Source organism: Scophthalmus maximus, chromosome 18, assembly GCF_022379125.1.
Source record: "Scophthalmus maximus strain ysfricsl-2021 chromosome 18, ASM2237912v1, whole genome shotgun sequence".
In the NCBI taxonomy this organism is placed as follows: domain Eukaryota; kingdom Metazoa; phylum Chordata; class Actinopteri; order Pleuronectiformes; family Scophthalmidae; genus Scophthalmus; species Scophthalmus maximus.
This window is the reverse complement of record NC_061532.1, coordinates 222822-242112: the sequence shown is the minus strand read 5'-3', so window position 1 is coordinate 242112 and position 19291 is coordinate 222822. Positions and strand designations below refer to the sequence as shown.

The 19291-nt window shown below is 42.1% G+C and overlaps 2 protein-coding genes and 1 long non-coding RNA gene across 3 annotated transcripts; 2 read left to right on the top strand and 1 right to left on the bottom strand.

The window, feature by feature from the left end:
- nus1 (NUS1 dehydrodolichyl diphosphate synthase subunit) lies at positions 1-8573 on the bottom strand. Its single transcript, XM_035605997.2, has 5 exons — positions 8033-8573; positions 5126-5257; positions 4252-4404; positions 688-787; positions 1-558 (listed from the first exon to the last, which is right to left on the bottom strand). The coding sequence occupies exons 1-5, from the start codon at positions 8430-8432 to the stop codon at positions 468-470; spliced, it is 876 nt and encodes a 291-aa protein (XP_035461890.1). The 5' UTR covers positions 8433-8573; the 3' UTR covers positions 1-467.
- LOC118283694 lies at positions 6289-15059 on the top strand. Its single transcript, XR_007030100.1, has 9 exons — positions 6289-6426; positions 11737-11845; positions 12179-12402; positions 12696-12737; positions 13030-13107; positions 13581-13628; positions 13709-13830; positions 14369-14517; positions 14722-15059. It is a non-coding gene; the product is annotated as an uncharacterized LOC118283694 (long non-coding RNA).
- A 1018-nt stretch (positions 15060-16077) lies between these two features.
- Positions 16078-19262, top strand: LOC118283704 (G2/M phase-specific E3 ubiquitin-protein ligase-like). Its single transcript, XM_047328708.1, has 2 exons — positions 16078-17012; positions 18616-19262. The coding sequence occupies exons 1-2, from the start codon at positions 16730-16732 to the stop codon at positions 18861-18863; spliced, it is 531 nt and encodes a 176-aa protein (XP_047184664.1). The 5' UTR covers positions 16078-16729; the 3' UTR covers positions 18864-19262.
- Positions 19263-19291: the final 29 nt, after the last annotated feature.

Genomic DNA, 19291 nt, shown 5'->3' with positions numbered 1-19291 from the left:
GACAGACGAGCTTCTCTTTATTTCAGAGCTTGGTCAGTCCAACAAACATCGACAATGCACATGAACACAGAGTTAAACACAGTGCCCACATGATTTTCTCATATTTACAAATGATTAACTCTCTGTCCCTACGCTCGACCTCTGCTGCTCAGTTCATTCGGTGGTAGCAGTTGAGCTGCATTTACCAGAATGCCTCACGAGGACGGGCACAAAGCCGGGTTTCTTCTTTGTTGTCTGCCGAGTGAAGGAAAGTCATTTTGGAGGTTTCCCGCAGTAAACAGCAGCTGGGGCCTGAGGCTGGGAGAGGACAGACGCACAGTGTTTGTGTGCAGACAGTCTGTTTTCTGTTGGCCTGGAGAGCATGTTACACTGCTCCTCATGTAAATGTAACTGTTAGAAGACGTGAGCCGCGTCAGTCTGTTAGAGATCCGGGAGATGGATCCACACTCTTCCCATCTGAAGGAGCGTCACTGGCCCAGCCGCTGTTGACAGGCGCCGTACCGCTGCAGGGCGCCAAACAAGTCCTCGTAGGACACGTTTCTGTGGGAGGGCAGCGAGCTGAGGACAGAGCAGGACACACACCTCAAACACAACCACAACGCAATCTACTGTACACTGTTCAAACTGCAGCTGAATGTCTGGAGCTTGTGACGAGACATCAGGTGGCTCAGTCACTGAAACACTCACATGAATTCAGTCAGCCTGATGTGCCAGGGGAGGAAGCCCAGGGTGCTGTCCACCGGACCGAACTTCACCACCAGCTCAGGGTCGGGAACGTTCTTGGACTCTGAAAGAAGCACGACAGCCAACATGTCAGTGGCACCATCACAGGAGATCGACAAGTCAAACAGAGTTTAGGAAACATTCACCATCATGTCTTCTCAGTGTCAGTCAGTGAAGTGAGAATCTGCTGTTGGAGGTTTCTTCTCTCCACAGTCTCAACTGTTGTTTCTCTGTGACATTCAGTGGTCTGAGATAATGTGCGTTATGATTTGGTGCTATTGAATTGATAGCATCATATAGAGTTACCCAAGAACTAGAGTTGCTCAAGAACATTTAGAAGCAACATGAAAAACTATGCTTACCATTCTAAAAGCAGCAGGTGGATAACTGAGGTATAACAGGTTTGATATAGTGAAAAAGAAAAGTGGACGAGGAGCTGGAAACCTTTGTTCTCTGTAACAATAAAGAAGGTTACGAGTGGAACTGTCCATTCACAGCTGCTCTGCCGATGCACTCGCATCTGGAGCGCAGGAGTTCGTGTAGCGACACAAATCGGTTCTGTGAACGTGCTCTCCTTCATTCTGAACCAGAGCTGAGGAAAACTAGCCTTTGATAGCCTTCAGCTCATCCATACTGTTGGGTCAGGTGTTTCTCATCTTTCTCTTGACAATACCACATGGATACTCCGTGGGGTTCAGGTCAGGTGAGTTGGCTGGACAATCAAGCAGCAAACCAGTTAATGGCAGTTTTGTTACTGTGGGTAAGGAAGTCCTGCTAGAAAAGTAAATCAGTGTCTCATGAAGTTCTCTGAACCTCCTGGTCGACAGCTGTTGACTTTGGACTTGATAAAACACAGTGGACATGGCACCACAAATCATCACTGACTGTGGAAACTTCGAACTGGACTGGATTCTGTTTGTCTTCACTTTTCCTCCAGACTCTGGAACCTTGATCTGCAAAAGTTACTTTGGACCACTGAGCAACAGTCCAGTTCTTCTTCTCCTTAGCCCAGTTGTAGCCAATTGTCTGAAGACATCTGTGCTGTTCTCACTCAGTCTAGTCAACTCTCCATGAATATGCTTGGACACAGCTCTGTGACCTTCTGTGGCTCACCCTCCTCATTCTGGACAACTGCCAGCAATCTTCACTGGGATTTTGAGATACACAGTATTTATACTGCATGAATAGTCATTTACTCAAGTTGCAGATGAAATATTCTAATCTTTTTTGAAAATTAAACTAAAATGTTTCAAGGATTTTTTGACTCTAAGTATAATGAGTCTCGGACATATAAAATGTTCACTTTCTTAAAGGGCCCATATTATGCCCCCTTTTACACAAGTAACATTGGTTTTCAGGTGTGTGCACTAAATGTCTTTGCCATTCCATGTCAAAACACCTCAAGGATCAAGCCACACAGCACCCTCCTCTTTCTGTATAAACAGCCCTGTGAGACTATGGTCGATTCCAGCGCTTTCCTGCTCACTCCTCGCCCCCCTCCCTTCGCGTTCCACAAAGCTCCGCCTCGCTCCTCCCCGCGTCTGCTGTGCAACTACGGCGTTGTTGCCATTACAACAGTCGCACGTGACAAGGCACATACACGACGTAGAGACCCGGGAGGCACAGCAAACACGTTCTCCATCATTACACACAGAGCACAAGGGGCTGGGTGATAGAACGTTAACGACATCCCGGCCACGAGTCTAGCTACGCCGGTAGCCGGTAGCCGCGAGCTCCGCCGCAAGCCGCGAGGTCCGCCGGCAGCCGCGACCGACTGCCGGCACCCGCGAGCCGCGAGGTCTGCCGACAGCAAGCCGGCAGCCGCAAGAGAAAATGATGCCGTAGACGCGATCTGTTTTTCCGCACTTCAAGGGGGAAGTTGCTGCTCAGGTTGGGGGCGTGGTCGCCCCAGTAGCAGGAGTCAACTTACGTCACTTGACGCCCGGGCTGTGAATGGCTCGTTTACAGACCGTCTGCACGATCAACCCAAACCACGAATCAACGACTCATTGTGTTCTTTTCATTCTCCGTGGGCTGGCAGACACCCCAGATAACCAGATATATGTGGAGGCAGGCTGAAAAGGTGCCTGGAGCATAATATGGGCCCTTTAAATAAATGATGGGAAAAAAAAAATGCTTTTTCACAATAATCTAAATGTTTGATGTTTCTCTCTAATCATAGATTGTATATAAAAATGGACGACGCATATCCACTTCTCCCCATTGGAAGAACAACAGTGAAGCTAAAATGTCCCAGACACCCTCTGCGCAGCAGTGGTCGTGGTGGGGAGCTCGATGTCCATTATGACTTTACAGCATCAAAAACACAAACTACCTCAAAAATTATAAGGTACAACAATCTCTGATATGTACTTTGTCCCTGTCCCATTGTCAAAACGGTGGTGATCAAGGTGATTTCGCCTTAGTCTTTCTTTACAATCTTGCTCACTGAAGCAGATATATGTGCATTATGACAAGATCCGTTCAGTGGTGAGCACTGTGTCCAGGGAGGTTTCCTCCTACAGTCTAAACACATTTCAAACTTCGGATCTTCTTGGTCTCCACATGTCGCACCTGTGATGGACTGGTCCCATGGTCCGAGGTGTCCCCTGCCTCCCGCCCCGCCCAGTACAGGTGATGGATATAAACCTGGCATATATATTGGTCTAGCTTCATGTTAACCCACTGAATGACAACACCTGAATAACTGCTGAACTATATCAGAGCTGTTCTCCACTGAACCAACCCAGCTGTACACAGGCCTCGTACTGGTCTCCACTCATGCTATGAACGTCTAGTTTACTGTTATATGCACGTGTGTTGATCTACATTATTCCTGTGCCCAAACGCATCCTGTCCGACTCGCTCCTGTGTTCAAAGTGATGAAGTGTGATTGTTGCCCATCTTCCCTCTGGATACATTAAAGGTGACATATTCAGGTTCATACTTTTAAAATGTGTTACCACTTGAAAAGGTTTACATGCTCTAATGTTCAGAAAAGGCATCAGTGCCAGTCATACTGTCCATCCCTGCAGCTCCTCTCTTCACCCTCTGTCTAATACACCTGGATTTATTTTAGCCCCTCCTCCCGATAAACCCCAGTCTGCTCTGATTGGCCAGCTGGCCCAGTCTGTTGTGATTGGTCAACATATTTTAAAATGTGTAGGAAATGTTACGCCCCTTTACCAGAGAAGTGGAGATTATCAGATTGTAGGTGGGGTTACCCCAAAAGAGTCCAACTGTGACATCACAGTGGGAGAGAAATCTGATGCATTGTTTCAGAGCTTCAGGCTGTAGGGTTTAGCCAGCTCACAAAAAACCCACAGGGTGTATTTTTTCACAGTTTGTGGTCCAAGAGGCTCCACAGATACACACATTTATGTGCACAAACATTAAAAAAGTAATTTTTGCATAAAATGTCACCTTTAAACCAGCAGTGATGCTGCCGTGTGTTCTCCACTAAGGTTTATGTGAACTTTATGTCTTGTTCAGTGAGCAGTGTATTGCAGTGTGTTGCAAGTGTAGTACCTCTGAGCATGATGTCCAACATGGTGACACTGATGTCTCTGGAGCTCCTCTCTTTGTTCTCCACAGAGCGACACAGCTGCTGTGCTGCCTGGACGATGCTCTGCTTCCCATCGTCTGGAGACAACACCTTCACTGTCGGCCTGCAGGACACCACTGACACACAAACATGAGTATGACGTACCTTCACTGGTCCTTCATGTTTAAAGGAGCTAAGCCCGCACTAAAGAATGTATTTCAAAATTAAAACAACCTCGCAGACGAGCATTTGTAGAACATTCATTTATGATCAACATTCATAGACCTTCTCAGCCGGCAGAAGCATTTAGAGTCGAATGTCTTGTCCAAGGACACTTCAGCATGTGGACTGGAGACTGACTCATGTCAGATATCACATGACCATTCACTGGTCAGACGATGTACTCTGCAGCTGGTTGCTTAGTTACAGAAAATACTTGGTTACAGAAAATACTTAGTTACAGACGACGGCAATGGTGAAAAGTAAGAGCAGGAACTTCGGTGAGTTGTAAGTGTTAGCAACGCTTTGGTAGTTGAGTAGAACACAATCCAGAAGAGAACATCTGCATAAGACTTCCAAAAGTCTCATTTTCTGTCGGTCCAGAATAAAACAGGACCCAGAGTTTTTACTTTAAAAACAACGATGAATAGTGATTGTATTTGAGAGAGCCAACAAGTTCATTGGCTACAAGGAGAAAATCTGACATTAGAACACGAGGATGCATCGCTCCCTGTGATTATCTTTCCTTCCGTTCGGCTGGACACATCTGGGGTAAGGAGGTTTCCTTCGCCCCTACGCAGACTACATACCCCTGGTCTGTCCTTCACCTTACATTAAAGAGATCAGTTGTAAACTCACCATGGTGCTGGTGTTTGTCACTGCCGTTGCTCAGGAACTCCACGTTATGCTTGGATCCATCAACACCCAGCAGATCCTGCTGCTTCCTCATTATCTCCTCCAGCAGATGGGAGTTGTTCTTTCGAAAAATACCTGAGTGAGAGATCAGTGAGGATGATGAGCCTCATTCAATCCACAATCTACCAACAAGGTTGTGGGGGGGGGGGGAAATCAGGCATATTTCAAGGACTAGCTTGATTAAATTTGAGGGGATTGTTGGGCGTTGGGGAGGTATGAGATCTACTGAGTGCATTTCTATGTGCTGGGGGGGAAAAAGAGTAAAAGATGAGCTACCACAATTGAACGCTGTAGCTTCTAATTGGAAGAATTTAATTTCCTTCAGAAAGCGATCAATCCATTTTATGGCTCTTCCAAGTATGTGAGTGCTGTATACAAATATCACAATCAGAAAGAAGTTAGCCATGGGTGAAGACGTGAACCAGCACTCAGAGCCTAGATTTACATTGGTAAAGATTTATTGGTCTGCGTGTGTCTGTGTGTTTTATACTCCAACTGAAGTCACGGAGCCGTGCTCTCCACCACTAGTCGCAGACACCTGTTCGAAGACAAGTGCTATGAGCACATCAGGTCTCATCCGCTGCTGTCGGATATGCAGTGAAAACTTGTCTTGAGGCAAACTCCAGAAAATGTCCAGAGACAATTCACCAGACATTTTCTAGAGTTCATGTCTGAAAACAGCTGAAGAGAGAGACTGGCAGAGTCACACAGGGAAGTCTCCCACTGAATCGAGAGATACTCAGAGCTCTGAACATCAGATCATCTGATCATCACTTTTCATCATCACCTTTCACTTCACTTTTGTGTCGGTCAAAAAAAACAACAACTGACAATTGTCCCGTTAGTTCACTTCTCTTAAAGTTCAAAGCGCAGCCTCTGCCTGACAACTCCCTCAGATGGTACAATCCATCTGAGGGTTCAAGAGTCCCCCCCCTACTCCCAGATAGAGTTGGTTGGTTCCATATAGCTTCTCAGGTACCAACAGCTTCACAGTCTCGACGAGCATCAGCTAATGATTAGCAGTGTATTTATTAGCCTAACATTTTAGGCTTCAATATTAGCCTATTGGTATCGCCCATAGTGAATCACAGTTTGCTAATATTATGCAAATATTGCTAAAAAAACAACAACCTCAAGCTTGATCTGTGTATACAGTAAAATGACCTCTTCATGACTATTCTTGGCCAAGTCCCCTGCTGAAACTGAGGAAGAGGAGCCAGAGGCCATGACTGCAGAAGGGACAGGTAGAGAGGATAACAGATTGAACAATATCAATTCAAGTTATTTCACGTAAGATCAGATAACACACACATAGAGCAGGAGAGGTGATAGATTCTATATGATATCCAGATATTCAGAATGGTGTTAACATGAGACTCTAGATGCAGAGTTACGCCAGACAGAATTTATTGTGCCGCATAAATGCATTACAGTAAAATGATAGAATAAATAATAGGTTAAAGTTGTTTAATCAAGAGTTCCTATCTGTGGTCATGACATCACAGTGTCTATGCCCTTCTGCGTTTTTAATGCCATGCAACACAGGGGAGTCCGATGCTGAGAGATAAATCCTCTGCTGAGAGATACATCCTCTGCTAGCTAAAGTTTTTCACAGCAAGCATGGCACCAACTGCAAGTGGCTGACATACAGTGAAAAAACACCATCACTGTATTGTTCTGTGTGTTTGGCATTTGCGCCTGCAGCAAGTGATAGTCCTTTCATAAAGATAGGTATGAAAACATGTTTTCATACCTCCATCAGCGGATAGAGGAGCATGATAAAGTAAGATCAGAGAGATAGTGCTGATGCTTACTTTCTGTTGGCTAAAAGGGCAGATGTAAAAACCCTTCTGGCTGGCAAACAAATGTCTCTACATCATGGGCAGGTGAAAAAGAAGCGTCAAGTGATGGAACGCATCATAGATGTGATAAAAGTCATAAACAAATGTGGACTTAGTTACAGAGGGGGTCAAGCAGAGGCTGCTTATACTAAATACTGCGTTGGTCACACTTCTGAGCCGGTATGATCTGTGCCTTCAACAGCACATTTGCAGTTGTATTGAGCAAAGCAAGAAGCTTCATGACACTGGTGCAAAAGGTAGAGGTTCTCTTGTGACTCTACTTTCAAAGGACATTATTGGTAAAGTTGTGGATGTTCTCAGCCAGGTGATAAAGGACACGATTGCAGATGAGGTTAGAGAGGCAGGAATGTTTTCAGTTCAAATTGATACAACCCAAGATGTCACATCCAAGACCAGTGAGCTATCATTGTCAGATATGTCACAAATCATTCATGAGCGGTTGGTCGCTGTGGTGGACTGTGAAAAATCCACAGCAAGTATTTCACAGAGCTGCTGAAACACACATTAGACAAACTCAGCATTGACATTGACACATGTGGGCAACTCCACTGATGTTGCAGAGGGTTCTCTGCATTTCTCTCTGCCTGACACAATGTATGTTGTGATTTATACAAATAAAATTGAATTGAATAGAACATATTATAAATAAAAAGGACACGGTGGTAAGAGCTGGACAGTTGCTTCGTGTATTCATTTTCCACCACACCAGAGAAGAAGTGGGCCGGTCTTGGGCCTGACAAGTGGCCCCACTGCGGCCCAGTGTGTCATATGGTGCCGAGGCCGAACCTCTTCAGTCACATGACATGACGGAGGAGGGTTGCTGGGGGGTGAATCATGGTTTTATAAATGATGGCCACAGGAGTTGGGACATAGTTGTGACACAGTCAACACTCACACACAGGGTGACAGACGACAACCAGGTGTCGAACCACCAACAGTCACACCGACACATGAGCGAGCACACAACCGAAGGCAGCGACGTGTTTACCGTGATTGTCGTAGACGCTGACATAGGAAATGCCGACGGCCATGCACCACACCACCAGGTTGGATATGTCCGTGTAGCTGGGCTCCTCTTCCGCCACCAGCAGGCCAATGTGCACCGGCAGCTTCTCCAGAGAGCGGCCGTCGGACAGACACCGCGACCGGCGACTGGCGGCGCAGTTACCGGTCACCGAGTTAGCGTTAGCACCGGGGTTGCGATTGAACTTCCTCCGGTGGTCCGGGAACCCGGCCAGCGCCACCGGCAGCAGCAGAGCGGCCACCATCCGCTCCCACAGGCGGCCCTTCAAGCTCCGGAGGCGGACACGGAGCCAGGAGACGAGCGCCCTGTTGACGTGGACCAGCACCAGCAGGAGTCGCCATAAGAAGCCGTGCAGCAGCGCCATGAGCGGCGGTGTCCCCGGGCAGACAAGTCTAGAGGACAGGGGTCAGACGTGGAGGAATAGCGACCTGCTACATCTGAATCAGCGCTGCCCGCTGCTCGCTCCTCCTGCCGCCATCTTCCTTCCTGACCTGTGAACCGTCAGCGTGATACACGGAGCTCGCTGATTGGACGGCGGGGCAGTGACGTACTGCTGTAGCCGCCTTAGCGTGTGTCCATAGTATGGAAGGCCAAAAGCGCAAATATCGTCTTAGAAAATGCGCTTCGTCACGTCAAAAAGTATGGAAGGCCGAAAGCGCAAATATCGTCTTGGGAGTACGGAAAGCCATAAGCGCAAATATCATCTTAGAAAATGCATGTCGAGACATTAAAAAATGACGTCTTAACACGGCAAAAAGTGCTGTGTGGAGATGTCAAAAAATGACGTCTCGACACGCATTTTTCAATGGACCGTTCTATTCTTTTCTAATAGCGATGTTTATTCTGTTGCTGTTACTAGTCCTTCCTCTAGGTGTCACTGCACATCCACATGTTTGTTTCTTGGAAACTGTCAAGGCATGGTACACATGACATGACAAGAGTTTTTTTAAATTCTAATGATTTTTAAAAGAAAAAATCAGAAGAATGTTGTCCAATATTCTATAATAATAATGCTAATAATATATTTTATTTATAGAGCACTTTTCATTGCTAAAAGCAATCTCAAAGTGCTCTTTCTATGGTCCCTGTTTCCCGGTTCTCATAAAGCTGTTTCATACTAAATAAATTGTGACAGACAGAAGTATTCTACTCAACATTTAAGCTTTTATGGAGAAATGTTGTCTAAAATATTCTCAACCTCAATACATAACAGATTCATTATTTGTAGGGTACAGATGGCAATCATCCTAAATATCGAGAAGTCAACATGGAGGACATAAAGTTGTCTCTCAACAATAACAGTACTGATGATAATAATAATAAGGAATAACATTTATATTCTATTCTATTGTTTACAGAGTGGGCCGCAGCAGGCCAACCAAGAAATCTTCCTGGTTCCTCGTGCTCATCTACAGTGACAGACACTCCAGCAGCATCTTATTTCTTTATGAAGGATATATATTTATAATAATATAATAAATACATTATTTAAGTACAAAACTTGGTGAAATGATTTCAGTTTATTCAGTACTTTTTGAAAACATTTTCATCATATTTTAACAATATCGTGATAATACTGATTACCCTGAAAATTTTGGTCACGATAATCATTGTTATAGCCATAGAGAAATGAATTTAAATTTTCTGCCTTATTTGGGTAATTTAGTAGTTGAGTGATTCAGTCTTTAATTTTCATCTGTAAAATTCAGTGACATATTATATTGATGTCATAAGACATCATTTGTCTTGATCTAGCAGTTCGAGATGGTTAATTTGTCCTACTGCCACAAATGAATCTTGCTTTTGTAAAGCGCAGCTGATTGTAGTTTTGTCGTATGGACATGTTTTATTTCATGAACAAGTTGATCAAGACAGAAATGGTTTGTTTCATTTTGTAACTGTTATATTATGGAGAATAAATTGTCTATTTCTTTTATTTTACATCTGCCTTGTTTCCTCGCTGGATTGCGTAGAAGTTTGCCTTTTGGAAAGTTAGTCAAACACTTCAAGACCTGCAAGAAGTGGCAAAGGAGGTTTTCATTTTTAGTTGTGACTACAATAGTGATTACATTTTCATACCTTTACATCTGTTAAGTGTTTCACAATATCTTCTTTTGGCAGTTACCTTGCCATCTAATATTGCTCCAAAAGTTGCCCGGTGTAACACCAACTATTCAACCTTATTTGAGGCACATATTGTCAAAATATGAATTGTATAATTAGGCCTGATATGAGCTAAAGAACTCCATCAAAGCTGAAAAATGACATACTCCCTTAAACTTGAAAAGACACATTAGTAAGCTGTTCAGGGACACCACGGGGGACGGGCCTATCTCCCTTCCTGTACACTCTCTGAGCCTCACAGTCCTGCCACCTTCAGACATTTTCAGATGGTTCTGCTATTGGATTAGTGGACTGTGTCAGCAGGGGACAGGAGTTGGAGTACAGTGGTAAGGTGGACAGTTTTGTGGAGTGGTGAGGATGAAACTACCTGCAACTCAATGTCACAAAGACCAAGGAGTTGGTGGTGGAGTTCAGGAAGAAAGGGACCCGTCTCCACCCAGTCTGCATCAAGGGTACAGATGTTGACGCTGTAGATGACTCCGAGTATCTGGACATCCAGATAGACAACAAGTTGGACTGGACAAAAAACACACCTGCCTGTACAAACTAACTATGGCTGTGTAGTATTGCTAACCTTGTTGATGCTTTAGTTGTTTGTTTTTTTCAGATATACTTTTGAAAGTACAGGACAGGGGGTAAGAGAGTTGGGAGGGCACGCGGGAAATGCCCAGGGTCGGAATCAAACCCCGGACTTCCCGTGTTCTGGGGGCGTGGCTTTAGACAGAGGTTTGAAGAGATTGGGTAGATATGTTTTGGTTGGGCGACGCGTTCAAAATCCCATTGTTTTTCCAATTACCAAACTCATTCTCTTTTGGTATTCATCAATTACAGATTTAAATTGTGTACACAAACAACAGTGCGCTTTTGCACTGATAAAAAAGATAAAGGAACGTTAATTTTCAATTTCCAAGTCGGCAAATCGTATTTTCCATCATTCCGATAATCAATTAAAGTTGGCGGGCATCTAAAAATAGCGGTATCCATCACTTCGTTACCAGCCACACAAGCTAGTTAAAACCATACACTGTATATAAACAGGTTAATACATGGAGCACCAACAAAGCCTCAATAATTGGCCAATCGTTTTAACTCCCTTGTTGGGGAGGATCGTCCACCAGGACTTATTGACAGATAAACTATGATTTATAGTTGTATTTTTTTTTTAGGGATATGTAATGTAAGGATGGCATGGTTTCGGCTGGCTGGCTCTCCTGCCTATCAGTTATGGTGGGAAAAAATCATGAATTATATTGTAAAATTATATTAATATAGGTAACGTTCCCTATATTTTTTTCAGGCCTGGTCGACAGTTTGGTACGATGGCATTTTGGCGCGCTCGGCGTCGGTCATTTTTGTTGGCTCTCTTCAAGGAAAAGATGACTTATTGGCTTAGGCATTTGTTGCATAAAAATAAGAAAAACATATTTCAAAATTTCTACATTTTGAATATCGTAGATGTGATTTCCTGCATTCTGGTGCATTTTAGGGTGACCAGCTGGAGATCCCAGCTGGTCTTCTTTCTTAAACATTTTTCTATATTTCAGGCTTAGGATGTTTCGCAGTGAAGAAGCCCCTGAAAGACCTGCAAGGACAGTTCGCCGTGTCAAAATTAGATTTGGGTTTATTCAAAATCCATGGGACACAATTTACATGGTAAGACGTAAGTTATTTAAGACATTTATACCACAACCCAAGACTTCAATAGTCATATGTGGGATTGATAATGTGAATGACTTTATATAACTTTAGGTTTTAATGACACAGTTGTATTGTATGGCTTCACAGATATTTTAATTTTGTCGCTGATGCTGCATACAAATTTATTTTCGGAGAAGATTGTCATATACTTAGATCATGTTTATTCTCTAGAAAGTTTTTAAACCAAAAAAGGACGTTGTGTGTGTGGGTGTGGGTGTGTGTGTGTGTGTCTGTATGTATTGCATTTTATTGCCCAAACGTTTGATTGTTTTCTGTCTTTCTATGCAGCTGGATCTGAAATAAGAAAAATTGTGGTGGCCCTGTCAGCGTCAGAAGCAGAGTTCACAGATACATTAAAAAGAGAGTTCCCGGAAGTCCGAGACACTCCCTTCCATCTCTGCAAGGTGGATAGGCGGAGGCGTATAATCCCCCTCAATTTAACCTCTATCTGCCCATCTGCTATAAAAGCCTGCCCTGAAGTTGGTAGATTCGCCATCTACATTAGACCAAATGTAAGTATATGAATAAACAATTGCATATCCGTGATTCATTTTCCATATTTAGATGTAATATGAAATGTAGGCATTCAAATGACATGTATGGTCATGACATGTCTGGATGGTCCATTTTGTCTTTGTTCAAGTGCACAAGTCATCCATTGGACAATCTAAAATAGAGATTAATTTGACCATATAATGATCCACCTCAGATGCCTCAAAGCCAAGATTAGTCTACATGGTGTCTAGACACAATCAACACAATGTAATAATATTTAGAGCTAATTCTTGTCTTCTGCATTTTACAGGCAATTCATGAAGAAGATCCCAAGGGAGATTCAGAAGATGCAGTTAATACTTTTGTTTTACTCAATTGTCATCATACTCATAAATATACACAAAAATGTTACATCAGAGCCCATGTTTAGAGCTACTGTACTTTATTTAATGGGCTTGGTCAATACTCAATTGACTGCAAGTAGTCTTTTCATATAATGGAAACATTAAGTTGTTGTCAACCAGTTGTTCCAGTCAAACAGCACACCATACTATATTAACGCAAGCTAATGTTATTCTTATCGTTCATTAAAATTTGCTATGGTTGAAATTTATATTTTTGAAATGCTCCCTTTCACTTTGCAGAATTTGCCGGCATGGAGAGCACTGAGGCAAGAGCAGGACGAGGAATTCCATCAATCTTTGTCCATTGATCAAGAGAGGGTAAGAACATTAAATAACAGAAACTATAATAAACATTTACATTTTTAGTATGCCTCAACAATTTTGGAGAAAAATCTACTTAATATTATTTTTTACTGATATTACAATTATATTATTTGCAATATTCAAGACAATTATAATTTTGACATAACTATTAAAATTTCTATTCTATTCAATTGAAACACATAAGGATTAAAATGAAGAATTTGCAGGCAACTGTTAGAAACAAAAATATATTTTTGTTTCGTACATGAATATAATGTTCAGGCAAGCACATCTCTGCAACTTGGCAATATTTAAATGGTATTTCTCATACACATTTTCACCTAAACAATATTTGTCTCCCACAATGCGAAAATTATATTAAAGTATATTTTAATTTGAGTTACATGTCAATTTATTGTTCAGCCATGATTTATAGAAAATTACAAACTTAGCTAATACAATACTTTAAAATGTTCCTATTACAATAGGAGAGGAGACGGAGGGAAATGATAAATCAAGAGCAGCGTCGGAGAAAGGTATGTACTGTATATTATAAGATACAAACATGTGGTGTTTAAAGTCATTCATTACACTGTGTTCAATTTTAATGTTAAAGCCATAGAAGATAGAGTGGACCTGATCAACAGTGTTGAGGAACCAGTAGATGGCGTCGAACTCCACTGCAAATTTCCAGATGGAAGAATTTCCAATAGATTTTATTTATCCCAGCCATTCCAGGTAATTTTAAAATTGGTTGGGAGGGTGTTAAAATGCAAATTGAAAATAAACCCTGAGATTTCTTAGTTGCTATTCAGGCCTGCAACACATTCAAAACAAGTGTGGGACAGTTAAGTATTTACAACTTTGTAATGTGTACCTAGTCTTATTTAGAGGAAGGAAAAATAATCAGCTATTTTCCTGCAGCATCTTGTTGCTTTTGTTAGGACTGACAAGATGGCATCTGAGGTATTCACTCTCCAGCGCGCAATGTCCCCTACTGCCATCTACAACAACTGTGCAGGAGCCATCGTTGATCAGGGTATCGATGGGCCCTGCACATTGTATGTGCTAGTCAGGGTAAAGCTATGCCCCTATCAGTATACAGAATCTTACGTAATTTGAATTATACTTTTTAACTGTAACTGTCTCCATTTTATGTATTGCTACCATGTGGGTGTTTAAATTCTGTGATTTGACATCCCAAGAATATGTTTTAGTATGATAGAACTTGTTGTTCACAAGGGAGTCAAGAATAGTGATTATCTGATCATTTCAGGAATTGCTGGCTCCTCCTTCCAGTCTCTCTCCCCCAAGTTTTTCACCTCCTCATCGCCCATCAACTCCTCCCAGTCCTTCACCTCCTCCCAGTCCTTCACCTCCTCCCAGTCCATCACCTCCTCCCAGTCCATCACCTGCTTGTAGTCTGTGAGTAATAAATATCAGTGTAATGTAAAAAATGTGGAGAAGAAAGACATAGGAGGGACGTTATGGCTATTATGAGTAATAGATAATAGATTGGCTTATCTTCAATATCAACTATAAGTACAACAGTGTGATACCAGATATTGCTTATAACTCCCTTTAAGATGTGCCTAACAAGATTGCCTCTGTTCTTAATATAATTTTCAGGGATGTTGTCAACATTCTCCAAGGTCTTAGGGAGACACTCAAACTCCTCCCCAACAGAGCTAATCAAATTAATGCTCTGCGTGGGGAGGAGTTTGATTGCGCGGCCCAAGCCTTCAGCAGAGCTAATTTTGACCCAGAGTCAAAATTAGATGTCGTGTTCGTAGACGATGATGGTATTGGAGAGGGGGCTGTGGATGAAAGTGGTCCAACAAGGGAGTTCTGCCGCCTTCTCACCAGGCAACTCCAAACACATAACATTTTTGAAGGGCCCCTGGAACAACGCACCTTGGCCCTAGATAGTGTTGGTAAGTGTTATGCAATGCATAGAAATGTTTTTTCCATATTGTTGGCATATGTACAAAACACCTTTATTATATGCTAAAATATAACATATTTTTGGAAAATCTTGAACCATAATGTTACTTAATGCAATATTGAATTGGTATTTAAAAAGTTTATTCTTGTTGACATTGATTTTTACATAGTATTAATGAAATTACAAAGATTGATTTAATAAAATGTAATTACCTTGTGGTCAGTACTTATTGTGATGATTGACATTTTTATGATCCACAACTTTAAAGTCCTGCTCGTATAATTTACAACACGAGTTCTCAAAGAATCACTTTCATATAGAAGCTAAATTGGCATTATAACTAAAATATACCAATATTGAATCAAATTGGTTCAAGAATTCAGTGTTGTTACTCAACTATGAAATACAGTTTTTTTCCCCCTTCAGCTTTGCACAATGGGATATACCGGAAGGTCGGCCAAATGTTGATCGTTTGCCTTGTGCAGGGAGGAGTGTCTCCAAATCTCTTTTCAGAGCGCCTTTACCGACAGGTTTGTGGTTCATCATCTCTTCCGGGAAACATAGAAGAGGTGATGGACCTCTCTCTTAAAGAAAAGCTCAGAAAGGCAAGTAAATTAAGTCCCTACTTAAAAATCCATAGAAGTAATATTTTTTTTAAAATATGCTCACTATAAAATTGTAGGACTTAAAGATGTGCTTACTGTATTAACTTTATGCAAATGCACATGTACGATTTCTAAAGGGCTTAACACTTCTGTATATTCTGTACTACTCTCATTTATCTGTAATGCATCTGGAATGTTCTACTCCAACATTTTAATAATGTTGTATTTAAATGGGTCATTCATAGGGTATCATTGCAGTAGACTAACTCAAAAGTAAAACATTTAAGGTAATATATAGTATTCAGTGTAATGTTTTTTGTGTTTGTGTTTTGCAATTTAAATATTTGAAACTTTGAATTATGATTTCTGTACAATCTAATCGATTGTTTGTCCCCTTATTTTATGGCTTAGATTGCCACAGCAACAACTCTTAAAGAGGCAAGAGAGGCAGTCAATGATGCATCAGAGGAACTGTCCCTGATGGGTTCTCTTTGCTTCCTCAAAAAACTAGAGGAGAGGGATGAACAGGTGACCGCTGTCCTGGGGTTCTACACTGAGGGTCGAGTCCATACTCCCCTTCAGCAGTAAGTGTACATGGCATAGGCCAAATGGTAAGTTTGACTATGGCCCCCTTAGGCATAACACCCTAGGAATATGCTGAATGTACACAGATAGTACACTTTTGTGCAAGTTTCATCTGAAAAGAAAGAAAAAATATTTAAATTATAAAAACTGAATTGTCCGCTTAAGATTGTTCATCCATAATATAGTCCTCATTATTTAACCATTGCACTGCCAGAGAATAGAATGAGGGCTAGGTGTTTACTACATTGAGATACTAGTTACATATGGGCTCAGTAAAACACGACTTCTGCATAAGTGAAACAGGGCAAACGCACTGAAAACGGATCAAATACTATTGTGGTTTGGGTGATTTCATAATTAATTATTCTCTTGCATGCTGATTTCTATCTTGTATATATTGCTTGGTAACTTTAATCATTGAATTACCAACATTAGACTGAGATGATAAAATTGGTGAAATTACGCCTCAAATTTTGAAAAAAAAGATTAGCAGGTTGTTTCAATGTGTAGTCCAAGGGGACAGAAACATGTAGATGTGTTGTTTATTCTTACTGTTTACTTTTACAGGTTCAGAGAGGGCCTCAGCGTCTTCGTTGCTCTGGCTGCAATCGAGGAGCACTGTGATGTCCTGGCACCAGTCTTCCTGGCAGACCAGAAAACGCTGTGTGCCTCAGATGTGGTTGCACTTTTTGTAACACGCAGCTTCTCACTGGCTGGATCCAACAGGAAAAGAGCGGAGCTAAAAACCATTGCCTATTGGAGAGACTGGCTCCTGCAGGTGGAGGGTAAGAAAGTGCCTCATGAAAAATGATTTATACTTGTATAGAGGTTAAGCTTTACTGTTTACTGAAAGAAAAGTGTATTAGCTAACATCAACATCTTACATTAACTTGTAACATTATCTTGTGTGACACACACCATCATGAGTGACGGGCAGAGGAAACATCACAGTTAAGAAATGGTATGGTCCACATTAGGGATTTAATGAAGCCATTTTACATTGATATAAGTAATAAGTATATTTAAATGTTTTGACACCCCTTGCCCTGTATTTTTAACCTTTTTGGGGTGACAGCCTTAATTGGGGGTCAGACATTCCAAATAGCATACTGTTGAAGTAAATAATAATTCAGCATTTATACAGTCACAAACAGTGTCACTGGGCACTGTTTAGAGGTAGCTCTCTAATATATGTTGGAGTTGTTTCGACCAATACCATAACCATAACAACAGTACTCTGAGAAATTCCAACACCAGTTCTCAGCTAACGACTCTGGTTCTGTCTGGAAGGAGCTCAGACAGATTACAAACTACAAACCTAAACCCTCCCACTCCGTCAACGACCTGCGGCTTGCAAATTAACTGAACGAGTTCTACTGTTGCTTTGGGAGACAAAGGGACAGCCCTGACACCATCTCCCGTGACACCCTCTCCCATCTCAACAACACCCCCAGCTCAGCAGGAACCGGGGCCTCTCCACTTCACACCTCTGGGTCCCCCCTCCTCTACCACAGTGACGACTCTCTGCCTCCAGGAGAGGGACGTCCACAAGCTATTCAAAAGACAGAACCCCCGCAAAGCAGCTGGACCAGACTCTGTCTATCCATCCACCCTGAAGCAGTGCGCTGACCAGCTGTCTCCAGTGTTCACAGACATCTTCAACACCTCACTGAAGAATGTCATGTGCTTCAAAGTCTCCACCATCATCCCGTCCCCAATAAGCCAAGGACCACAGGACTGAATGACTACAGACCCGTCGCCTTGACCTCTGTGGTCATGAACTCGTTTGAGCGCCTCGTGCTGTCCCACCTCAAAGCCATAAACAACCCACCCCTGGACCCACTGCAGTTCGGTTACAGACCCAACAGGTCTGTAGACGATGCAGTAAACATGGCCCTCCACTTCCCCCTCCAGCATCTAGAGGATGAAGCTGGGGAAACACGTCTCTGAATCCCAGACCATCAGCACGGGATCCCCCCAAGGCTGAGGCTGCGGTCCATCAGGACCAAAACCTCCCGCCACATGAGGTTTCTTCCCATCTGCAGTTGGGATCCTTAACACCACCCCATTCCCCACTGTCACTGACTCTTGCACCCCCCCCCCCCCTTGAATATTCTCATTTCAATAAAGCTGAATTTGTAATATTTCTTTAACTTTTAACACATTTTATTCATCTTTTTTGCACATTCCTCATCTCGCACTTTATGTCTCTGTTTGTTTACATTGTATATATATATATATATATAGTCACTGTTTGTTTATTGTTCATGCACCTTCAGCATCAAAACTAATTATAAACATAATACTCTTATTTAATTTTTTTACTTTAGTATGTTGTCAGTATTATTTATGCCACAAATTTACAGATTTTCTTTTTGTGGTTTGCAGATGGCGCATCCCAGCTGAGCCTGGGAGATATCCTTATTTTTTCCACTGGGCTAGACAAAATCCCAGCAATGGGATTTCCCACACAGCCGGAGCTGGAATTTCTCCATCCGGAAGATGGACCGGCCATGTTCCCAATGGCAAATACATGTGGACCAGTACTGCGCCTGCCTGTACAGCCAACATTCCCCAAGTTTGAAAGTGCTATGGAAATGGGGATTGGGGGCGCAATTCAATTTGGCATACATTGAAACCAATTTCACCCGTGCTCTCAGTTTTTGTTGTTTCAGTTGTTCCAAATCTTTTTCAGTTTTTTATAAAAAAATTGGATTGACAGAGAAAATGTAGAGTGTAACTTTCAAGTTTTTGACTTTTGGTTTCTTCTGACCCTCCAAACCGGATCCTGGGTCTGTTCTACTGCAATGTTCTTATTATTTTTTTTGTTGTGAATATAAGTTGTGACGTTTTAAAGATGTGTTTGATTCAGACATTTGTTTTGACATGTGCAGACTATCAATATGTGATTAATATGTTGTGTTGTTGATTTCCAATATATGTGATTAATAAGGTGCAACGTTGTTTTTTCTTTTCTTTTAAATTCTTGCCCTGTTATGTATGTGGCACTGTTATAGGCTGGCGACCTGTCCATGTGTGAGTAAATAAATAAAGTTACAGATAT